Genomic DNA, 11618 nt, shown 5'->3' with positions numbered 1-11618 from the left:
GTTTCTCCATTCCCACCCATTGTTTAACTTCCCAGACTTTCTTATATACACATTCAAACATGCCTTCTCTGACTTTTCAAAAATATACATATTGATAGTACTATTTTGCAGTTTGCTTTTTCTCACTCATAAGTACATTGTGAACCCTTTCTGGTTCACTATATACCTGACTCATGTTTAGGGGCTGGGAATGTTACTCATGCTCTGTGGCATGGCTATACTATGATTTACCAAACCCTTTACTGATGGGACATTTAGGTTGACTTCATTGTTCTGCTATTACAGGTAATGGTGAGCTGAATCTTCTTTAATTTATAAATATAATTTACATATAAAATGTAAATTAGATCACGTGTGTGTGTGTGCCTGTACAAATAAGATAGATCTCTCCTGGGTAAAAGGAACTCCTGATTCTACCTATGAACTCTTGATTCTATCTATGAATTTCTCATAATTTTACTCATTAAGAAATGATTTAGTTTCAAAATATGCTGAGTACCTTCAGCTTCTACATATATTCAATATACATATATTCAATATATTCAGTATAAAACATATCAATCAAAACATATCTCTAGATTTTCAAGATATCCAGCAGACTGTACATTAAGACTTGGTGAACTTCAGGACTGATAGGATTTCTTCACCTGCTTGCCTGGAAAGTGCAGTGGTTCCTCGTAGACCTTTTGTCTTCATTGTTTTCAAAATTTCTTCTGGATTGTTTTCTTTAATGGTAACTAAGTAGAATAAGCCTCCAGGTGACAAGAGATCTGGAGCCAGTGGAAAGAGTCTGTCCATGACTTCTCGACCTTTTCTGCCACCAGCCCCAGCGGTCTCAATTCCATGGCTTCCTACCTCTTCAGGAGGAGTCACTACATAGGGGGGATTGAACACCAGAAGATCAACTTTTTCCTTTAATCTTGGTAGCAAGCCTTTGACCAAATCTGTGATTACTGGCTGAAGATGAACATTGCTACAGCGTGCTGTCTCCAGGGTGCAAGCTGCTGCCTCAGGGTTGATATCCGTGCACAGGTACAAAGCTTGAGCACCTATCATAGAAGCTAGGAATGAGGATACAACTCCCGACCCTGATTCCACTTCAAGGCCTATTTCCACTCCCGTGAGCTCCACCGCCGCCGCTTCCAGCGCGTCCAGCAGCAGGAACGTGTCCTCCGCGGGCTCGTACACGTCCCTGAAGGCGCCGCGGCCCACGTGCCCATGCAGCGGCGTGGGGAAGCTGAGCGCCGCCATCTTGCCCACGCCCATCCCCGGTATTTTATTATTTTTGATGTGATTATAAATGGCGTTGTTTTTTCTTTTTTTTAAGATTTATTTATTTATGCATACAAGAGCTGGGGTATAGGCCAGATGCGAGGGAGGGTGAGAGGATTCACCAGAGACAGAGTGGGGAGCAGAACAGGCAGACTGACGAAATACACTGCTGAGGGGAGCAGCGGGCGAGACAGGAGAGGTCTGCTGCGCCATATGGGAAGCTCTCTGGCTAGCCAGGGATCGAACTCGTGCTGCAGTGGCAGCAGAGAACTTCATGGGTTGCATCTTAACCCCTTGCGCCACCAGAGAGGCCCCTAAATGGGGTTGTTTTCTTAATTTCTTTTTCTAATAGTTGCTTACATATAGAAAGAGAACAAAATGTTGTGTATTGATTTGTAAACTGCAACTTTACTAATATTCGTTTATTATTTCTAATAGTTTGTTAGTGGAGTCTTTAGGGTATTATGAAATCATGTCATCTGCAAATAGTGACAGTTTTACCTCTTCCTTTGCAATTAAGCTGCCTTTTATGTCTTTTTCTTATCTACTCACTGACTAGGTTTTCCAATACTATGTTGAATAATCATGGTAAAGAGTGGAGATCCTTGTTTCTCATCTTAGAGGAAAGCCTTAATTTTTTTCACCATTAAGTGTTATGCTCTGTAGATTTATAATATATGGCCTTTATTATGTTGAGGTACATTCCTTTTATACCCATTTTATCATAAATGGATGATGAACCTTGCCAGATGCTTTTCCTGCATCTATTGAGGTGATCAAATGGTTTTTACGCTGCATTTTGTTGATAGGATATATCACATCCATTGATTTGCATATATTGAATCATCACTGTATTCCTGGTGTAAGTGCCATTTGATCACAGTGTTTGATCCTTCTAGTGTATTGTTCAGTCACTCATATTTTGTAGAGAGACTCCTGATTTTTTTCACTCATTACATTGCCTCTCGTGGGCCATTAATTCTATTTTAAAAATTGTTTTGGTCTTTAATTCCCATAGTGAAAAATGTTAATGACAAAATAATAAGAACAAAATGTTCCACTTGGATATTTTATAACTCCCTAGTACTATTTCTCACACAAATCTTTCTGCTTTCTTGCACCACTTGAAAATCAAGATGCTTCAGTGCCCCAGTGATTAAAGAAAGGGTGGGCAGGAGTCCATACTCTTCAGAGTCTCAACCTGGAAAACCAGAGAGAAGACATTGAAACAGAGTTCTCCATTTTGTGGAGGGTCCAGAATTTTGTGCAATGGCACTGTTTTGATCTTTTCTGTGATGAAGGTTGACAGAAATGTATGTGTTTGTGTTACAAATACATTTGAAGCAGAATTATGTTGTATTTGTGCAACTAACATAACCAGATGTTGTTTGTTTTCTGTCTAAGGATTCAAAGTACCAACAAGATACAACCCCTTTCCTTAAAGAACTCATACTTAGGCAGTTTGTCAATGGTAGTTTTCATGTTTTCCTCTACTAAATAAGATTAACATTGGCAGTGGCCCATCTGCGAGGGATACAGAGCTTGGGTTATGGTGGGCTGAGGAAGCTTATAAGTCTTTGTTTATTTCTTTTTGATTATTATTAGCTGCAGTACAGTGTTTTGGTGTAGCTGACCTTAAGGAAGGACTTGACTTGCAAGAATTTGCCATTCGTTTCTCATTGTTTCCCATTGCTGCTTGCCTGGTCATGTCTAACTTTACTAAAAGCCCAAGGGAAGTTAAGAAAGCATATTTTATTTCCCACTCCATTAACAGTGGAAAGCTATGGGAAAGTAGATATAATAACATTTGTTGCCAAAAGTACAAAAGAACATAAACATGAGCATATCCAGGTGGGAACTCTACACATTTATGAAGAGACTATATAGATCAAGTATCGTTTTGAGTTGGGGTATAATTTAATTAGGTTTGCCCAGCTTATGACAGATCTCACTAAACAGTTTATCTTTTTTAGTTTGATGGCACTCAAGTCTAGAATTAGTGGTTTCTGTGTCATATTCTCTCCTACAGTGTTTTATGCAGTTCTTAAGACATAGGAAGCAGAGCCCCAGAAAAGCAAACATCAAGACTTTTCAATTGTTTACTAAATTTTGCAGTAATACTTGCTTATTATTGCGGTTATACCTCCAAGAATGTTGTCACCAAATATAAAAATCAGTGATTAGAAAATGGCATTTACTCTCTGTAGGGATGACTAGATTTGCCCCATTGGCTTTAGAGGGTTTTTCCCTATGCTTGCCTTTCTCTTTCTAGTTTTTTTTCTTTTTTCCTTTCACTCCTTTCTTTTCTTTTTTTATATTTGGAAAAAAAAAGTTAAACCATTGTTGAAGTGAGAAATCCAGAGCCAGTTACCCTAGCATTTGCATTAGAGGCAATTCTAGCTAAATTGCTAATTATCATACTCATTTATAAAGTCACGCCCTATGTCCTGGATTACCGAACAGCCTTTAAATTCTATGGATACTTACGATTTTCTCCAACTTCTCACAATATCCCCATACTCCAGTTGTGGGGGAAGGATTTAGAGGCAATGTTAACAGCTGCATGGGCCACCCAACAACACCACACCCAACTACCACCTGTTTGAAATAAAAACCCACTACCCTTGAGACTGTAAGTGTAGACACGAGAGGTTGTTGCCTGCAGGTTTAAAGTAAGGGGCCAGTGTTTCCCAGCCCCACATTAGAGTCAGCATCTTGTTTCTCCCTGCAGAAGAGCTAACAGGAGACCCCACAGATTTTGTGAAGACACGTGTTCCTAACTTATACTCATCTGTCTGTCTCCATTTTCTTTCTTTTCCTTTCCTCCCTGAAGATATTTTCTATCCAGGAAAAAAAAAATGTAGTTTTGTTTTGGTTAACACAACTCAAGTTTGTTTATTGGTATTTCCTCAGGACTTTTCCTTTTGATTTATATTGCAATAATTATATTTCTGTCATATTTGCTAACCTGTTACTAAACTGTTTAGCTTACTTGTTTAACATTTGTTGTTTCTTTGTCCTGTTTTCTTTAAAAATATCTTACTGTTAGAATTTGATCTTTTCATTTTTTCCTTTAGTTTCTTTTACTATTCTCCTTTCTTCATCTTCGATTTTATAAACTTCTACAGCCTAATGTTGTACTAAGAAGATTCATATATATCACTCTCTGATCTCTTTGTAAATAATGTTTTCTTCACAGAAACTTTTAGGACATTCCTCTTCATCCTTAATATTCTTTTGTAAACATCTCTCCACCATGTCGCTAGTGGTGTGTGCTTTGACTATATCATGCTCAGGATTTGCAAATTTTCTTTTTTAAGACTAACCATATTTTTGTTTCTGAAAATTCCCTGTCTTTTCTGTCCCCCAAATAGCACTTCCATTCTATTTTTCCCGATCTTGCACTCGTTTTTGATGGATATTTGAGCTTCTAATGCTGTTGGTCATGCATGCCTCACCTCTTTGATTTTTGCTTCATTATCCCTTTTTGTTGCGTGTCATCTTAAGTCATTTTTTATGTCATCTGCTTATGAATTTTTTCTTTAACTGTGTGTTTTCCTCTGGAAATGGAGTAAAATTTTCATCTTAATAATTATGCCACATTGCTTACATTCACCTCTTTTTTTTCCACTTCTTTCTAGTCTATCTTCATAAATTCTTGTTCTTTGTGATTACTTTGCTTATAATTCTTAAAATATACATGATATTTATTTTAATTCCCTTCATGAATATTTCTCTTCTCCATTTCCTTTTTCTTATGACCAGTGGACTTTTGGACCGACCACCTCTGTGCTACTAGGGATTTGCAGCAACCAACAGTAAGGGCTTTGCCTTTCTACTTGAGCTTTCCCCTCACACACTATTCTGCTGGGAAGTAGGAATGGGAGGTTTGCTGCCCAGGTCCTGGGGAGTGAGTAGTGACCCAGAGACCTGGAGTTTGACCTGCCTCACTGCTCCTTTAGGGCAGTCCTGGAAAATGTCCTGGCAAAGGTCTCTTTGGGCTCATCCGCTCCTACAGCATATGGAGAACTTCCCCAAAACAGAATTTTTCCATTGGTCCATGTGGTCTACCAGCTGAATCCTTCAGCCAAGCATATGATTAAAAGTGATGGCTCTTTCTGTGGACAGGAACCAGAATGTAACTCTACGCACGTGTGTATTGTATTCAAGTGTGTGCATGTGTGAGTGTGTGAGGACAGATACACTGACACCTGTAGATCTCTAAAAGAAAAATCCAACTTTCTCACAATGTGTACTCCTGGACACTCAAAGTGAGTTTTTTTTTATGGATTCATGTTGCTTGAATTTTTTGCACATATGTATTACATGTACATTTAAAACAATGTTTAGAACTGAAAGAATTTTTAACTTTTGCAGTCGATACATTTCTGTAAATACTTTAATTCTACAAACCAACAGGAGTCTGCACCTGAACTGTCCAGGCTAGTCTTCACTGGAATACACTTTAAATGAATGAAACTAATTAGTCTGGTTATTCCACTGCATTTTATTAAGGGAAGTTTTATAAAAATTTATCTGTGAAATTTGTTGTTTCATTTACCCCACAAATGTTAAGTAAACAAGTGATTGCATCTAATCCAGGTAGTACAGTACCAGGAATATTGTACAGGTCTCTTGAGTAACGGCCTTGTCTCTATCTTACTTTGTTTGTGAATCTGGTATCTAATTACACTTCTGTCTTCACACTGGCTGCTAGAAACCTCTGAGCTGAAAGGCCAGCCTGTGCTTAGCAAGTACACGGGATCTTGCAGCAAGCATTGGTTAAATACTTTCACCCCTTGCTTCATCTCTTCTTTCGTAATATTTTCCCTTTACCTTAATTTCCTCACTTACTTGTTTTCATTTTGTATATTTTTGTAAGTTGCCTGAAATCTTTTTTAAAACAAAGCAGGTTATAAATAACTAAAATCATAAATATGCAAAGCAAACAGTGCCAGGACAGTGACATTTCCATTTATGACCTAAATGTTACCAGTTTTACGCTCGTCCCAATACCCATAACACTTTCAGTTCCCTTTCATAGCCCTAGGGAAGCCATCTATTCTTAATTTGCTGTGGAATCTATTAAGCATCCAAGGCTGTTTTGAAAGGAAGATTGGCTGGGCAAGGCAAAATTTCATCATTTTCAATGGGTCCCACATGATGCTTCCTCAGGAGGACATAACAGAGAAAAGGCTATATTTATCATATGTTTAATAAACAATGTGGAGGCTTAAGTTGTCATTTGCATTTTCCATTAGTTAGATCCCAGACTAGATTATCATCTAATTCAATTTATTATACTCATTCTCTTTTTGTGGTTGCTGTTAAGCCCCAGTGACGTGCAGAGCAGAGTGGGAAGTCATACGCGTTAAAAGAAATTTGACTTTTGTTTTATTATCAGTATTCTGAAAGAGAGGGAAATCCAGAATATTTCTTTCAATTCATTCCTGTTTCCATATTTCTGGCAAGAAAGGTCATAATAAAGCTGGCTTTATTACACTGTACTAGCTAAGGGTACAAACGAACAAAAGATAGAAAAGAGAACCCTAATAAAATTAGAAATGGTCATAATCCCAAAGCACACATCGTGAAGGGCATGTGCCCAGTCCAGAGGGGGTTGCCATTACCTAGTAGACACCTCTCCAGCCTTCCTGGAGTTCTAAAAAAACTAGTAACATACCCAGGAAGCCTCACTGACTATTTTTTACTTGCAGTGATGAGTTCTGTAAGTCCCCAATTCTGCTCACACAGAATGGTGGCCTAGAAAGGACTGAAGGAGAAACCACTTATACTTACCAACTTTGTTTCCTGAGACATCACTTCTTAACTTGGCAATTAATGTGGGGATGAGACAAAAAGTAAATTTTTCAGTAGAAACAAAAGTCAGTTAATATGAGAACTCAGTCAACACAAATTCACGAATTGGAAAGTCACTGATATATCACACTTAACTGTCTGTTTGTCCAAGGAAAATATATCCCATGAGAAGAGATAGTGAATATATGAGAAAGACGTTGAGATAATGCTCATAAATTGATGCTGGCAGCTGCCTTAGATCATGCTCCCTGTTTTGTCTCTCCATGCATTCAAAAAAAATAAATAATTAGCTTGCACATTCAAAACAGAGTAAGAACCAAAAGGAAATCAGAGTAGAACTTAAACACAGATATAAGAAATAGGAGAGGGCAGAGGAGAGAAAACAGTATGTAGCAATTAAGAATGTGATGAAGAATATAGTAGTAGGATTTGGGTCTTCCTCTAGTGTACCCGAGTTAGTGCCAAGATAAAAACATTTCCCAGATGAAGTTGCAGAAGTTCCAGTGTGACTTAGGTTGCAGCAATTGATGAATGAGGTTTTGTTTGTTATGTTTTGTTTGCTAAAATTCAGAGCTCAGGGGCCTCCCTGGTGGCTCAAGGGGTTAAGCCCTGCACTGTGAAGCAATCTGCAGCCTCTGCAGCACGGGTTTGAACCCCGGCCGGCCAGGGAGCTACCCACATGGTGTGGCAGACCTCTCCTGTCTCACCCACTGCTCCCCTCAGCAGTGTATTTCAGTCAGTCTGCCTGTTCTGTTCCCTGCTCTGTCTCTGGCTTATCCTCTCTCACACACACACACCCTATGTCTGGCCTGTACCCCAGCTCCTATATGCATAAATAAATCTTTTTTAAAAAATTCAGAGCTCAGGAAGTTAGAGTGAGGCATGGCATGGGGCAGTAATCTTGCTAGTTGGGGTCACATCAGCTGCATAGTGGTTGTGGAACTGACTCCCATAGTAACAGCTTTCTACTGTGATGGGAAGCATCCCCATTTCAACAACAGCCACAGCTCTGTTCTGTGCTTTGGAAATCATATCTGGAAGCTCAACCTGGAACTTACTTCCTCAACTCCTCCACTGTTTAGGTAATCCATGCAATACCGTATAGTAAATCCCTTTATTAAATGAAGATTCCACTCTCTGCAACCATGAATCTCCACAACAGGGTATCAAAGAGATGGCCTTCTGAGACTTGCTCTCTGATCTACATAGTTTCAACAGAGCAAGTTTCCCAGAAGGTGTGAGCCAGGGAAGTGCCTAGGGTGCATTGGTAAAAGAGCTATTTCAGTGATCACCTATGGTCACCTGGATTGAAGTGCCTTCTGGAATCAATGTTTTAGCAGACAAAATTACTGCTACAATCAAATATTATGTTAAAAATGAAAGAATGTGGTGTTCATAGGGCTATTGATGATACCTTCTTAGTACACAAGTGAGGCTAACAAAAAAGGAAACAATAACTAGACTAGGATTTTAAGTTCCTAGCTCAAGTTACAGTGACTATAAATAAACTCACAACCTCATGAAGTCTTTCTGGAAAGATTTGGTTGAGAAAGACACATAGCCTGATAATTTGAATAGAGACATTTAGGTAGACTCAGATAACTGAGCACCCCAGAACCCTCAGATGAGGGGTGACCCTGGTCAGCAGAAGCAGTCCAGTCTGAATATAGACCTGGCTTGCCTGACCTGCCTTCACCTCCTTTGACTTTATCTGAGCAGGATACCTTTCAAGAGAATGCCAAGTTTTCTCATGCTCTAGTCCATCCACCTTGCATTGCTTCAAGATGAATAACTGGAATCAAATCCAAACATACCACACTGAGAGTGGGTACAAAGTCTAATTCAGGAACTGAAAAGTTTATATACTAAAATAATTCTGATTAACATTGGGGATATCATGGAAATGGGTTTTAAGATGGCTAGACCATGGAGGAAGAAAATTATAGACCAGGGTAAATGTGTAGATAGGGCTAGACATTATTTAATTAGCTTGATATGCCAAAAAATATCCTTGGAATATTGTGAAGGAAGACTTAAGAAGACAAGACTTAAGAAGACAGAAATCTTAAAATAGATGGATCAGGTACAACTCACCTCCCAACTAGATCTGTAAAGCAATTAGAGTAAACTGCTCACACAGGAGAATGAAGAACAATCCTGCTATTTACATGTTCTCCCCTGTTTCACTGAACCAGATAGAATATCACCTAATTAGAAGGAGCAAGAGGGGCAAAAATGACCCAGTAGACTCAGGATCAGAGTGATTATCAACAAGTCTTGACTTACAAAGGTCTTTTTTTTAATTAATTAATTAATTAATTAATTTTTTTAATAATAAATTTTATTTTTATATTCCCCCATACAATTGCAAACGCCCCATTCTGACCCCAATCCTTCCCCTCCCGCCCCCCACAACTTACAAAGGTCTTTAAGAGCAGTTTGATAAAGGTCCAAGAATGGTGGGCTGTCCACTATGGTTCCACTTGATTTGTTTAATAAGAAGAACTTTCCAGATTTGGTAAACAAAGACCTGGTTTAAGTCAATATACAGGAATGAAGGCTACTCCTGCAATCTCCAAGTCTGAATCAATACACATACCCACAGCCACTGAATGAAGGTGAGATAAGATAGATTTCAGAGAGGCTTTGCAGGAGATTTATACCACAAGTGTAAATCTTCTAGGAAAGATTCCTGGTAGCCTACCCTAAAGGGACTAGGGATGTGATGGTTAATTTTATGTGTCAATTTGGCTAAGCAAAAGTATGCTCAGGTAGCTGGTAAAAGTTATTTCTGAATGTGTCTGGGAGATTAGCATTTGAATCAGTAGCTGAGCAAACATCTGTCCTGATCACTGTGGGTCCACATGACCCATTCTATTGAGAGCCAAAAAAGAACAAAAAGGGCAAAGGAAGAGTGTGAATTTCCTATCTCTCTGCTTGGGCTGGGATATCTATCTTCTCCGACCTGCAGACATGGGGGTTCTGGCTTTTCATCTCTATAGCAGTGTTTTGAGGGCCTTGAGTCTCAGGATGGGCGTTACACCAATGACTTATGCTGCTCAGGGCTTTGGACAGGGACTGAGTTATAACACTGGCTTTCCTGGTTCTCTAGCAAGCACATGGCAGATCATGGCACATCTCAAGTCCTGTAATTGTAAGCCAGTTCCCATAGCATTCTGCCTATAAGTTCTGTTTGTCTGGAAAACTGGTTAATATATAAGATAGTTGTATTTTAGAAAAGAAACCACCAATACCTTCCATAAACTGGGTACTTATTCTGACATGAATAAACCCCTTCAGGATCCAGAATGCCATTGTTTTCTGATGATAAGGAAGGATACACTTAGACACCAATATATAACAACTCACAGTTTTGTCTCAACTCTGTATCAGCCAGGCTGGTGCACCTGACAACGTGCTAGTGGGTCTATCCTTGGACCTTGAATGCTGGCTTGGAATAGTCATGCTCACTTTTGACCATCACAACATGGGACCAGTGAACTATGAATGTTCATAGAATAACAGCAAGATTAGGCTAAATGTTTGCCTCCAAATAAAGGATTAAAACTGAAGTTGATGCTTCGAATAGAATAGAGTTTCTTTAAAGCCAGATATCTTCATTTAAAAAAAAAACACACACACAAGAAAAACCCTTAGCCTTGGTCACAATAGTGGCTGCATGCACTCAGAAAGCAAGCTGGTCACATAAATGTTGTATTATCTGAAAGTGAAGGTGAACTCAGTATGGAGGGACAGCCTTCCATAGGCAAAGCAGGATCAGTTCCTTTTGCTTTTTACAGAAAAGAAGAAAACATAAACTGTAACAGCCCTCGATAACCAGGATAGCATGGTTTTCAGGATCCAGGTGAAAAGTTTCTGTTCAAAAATGAAAGCATGGATAGAAGGTGATGGACCTGACAAAGAAATGAAGGATTACTTGATCTGCTTCACAGCCTTGCCCCAAACCACTCCCTTCATGCCTTCTTTTCTTCCTTTCCCTCCTTATCAGGTCCACCATTGAGAAATAGTAAACCTTAACTCTGAATGTCAGTCCTGAATGTTTGTGTTAGCGCAGGCTCCCACACAGTAGAGGTCTGATGTCTAGGAAGTATTCAGAATAGCTTAGCATGATAATCAAATGTCAGCATAATTTTAGCAAGGCAAAATAATAGTCCAAAAATATTCCATGTCCCAGTTTTCTTCCAAACATTAATCACAAGAAAATAAGCACTTATAATTATCTTTAATTTAGGAAGGAATTCACAAATGACAGCTTGTTATTTGCAGGTCAAAATCAAGACAGCCTGTGCTATTTAACAATCTGGAGGTTGGAAAATTAAATTGATGGAAAAGGGAGCGAGACAAATGCAAGTCAAACTGCTTGCTGTTTCCTTATTAAGTATTTGCGAGGAGCACTTAATGTACTAGCCCAGGTCTCCACGGAAAACAGGAAAAGCAAGTCACACCTATTTGTTGTAGAATAAATAATAGTTTGGCATCTTGGCTTAGATTGTCTCTCTGAGTCA

The 11618-nt window shown here is 38.9% G+C and overlaps 1 protein-coding gene across 1 annotated transcript; it reads right to left on the bottom strand.

Moving 5' to 3' along the window:
- Window positions 1-606: 606 nt before the first annotated feature.
- Window positions 607-1520, bottom strand: LOC311183223 (methyltransferase N6AMT1-like; the record flags this gene model as incomplete). The annotated part of the gene is made up of 1 exon (XM_084252550.1): window positions 607-1520. The coding sequence occupies exon 1, from the start codon at window positions 1264-1266 to the stop codon at window positions 607-609; it is 660 nt and encodes a 219-aa protein (XP_084108676.1). The 5' UTR covers window positions 1267-1520.
- Between the last annotated feature and the right edge of the window lie 10098 nt (window positions 1521-11618).

This window comes from Talpa europaea, assembly GCF_964194135.1.
Source record: "Talpa europaea genome assembly, chromosome: 13".
NCBI classification, from domain to species: Eukaryota; Metazoa; Chordata; class Mammalia; order Eulipotyphla; family Talpidae; genus Talpa; species Talpa europaea.
This window is presented reverse-complemented; position numbering and strand designations above follow the sequence as displayed.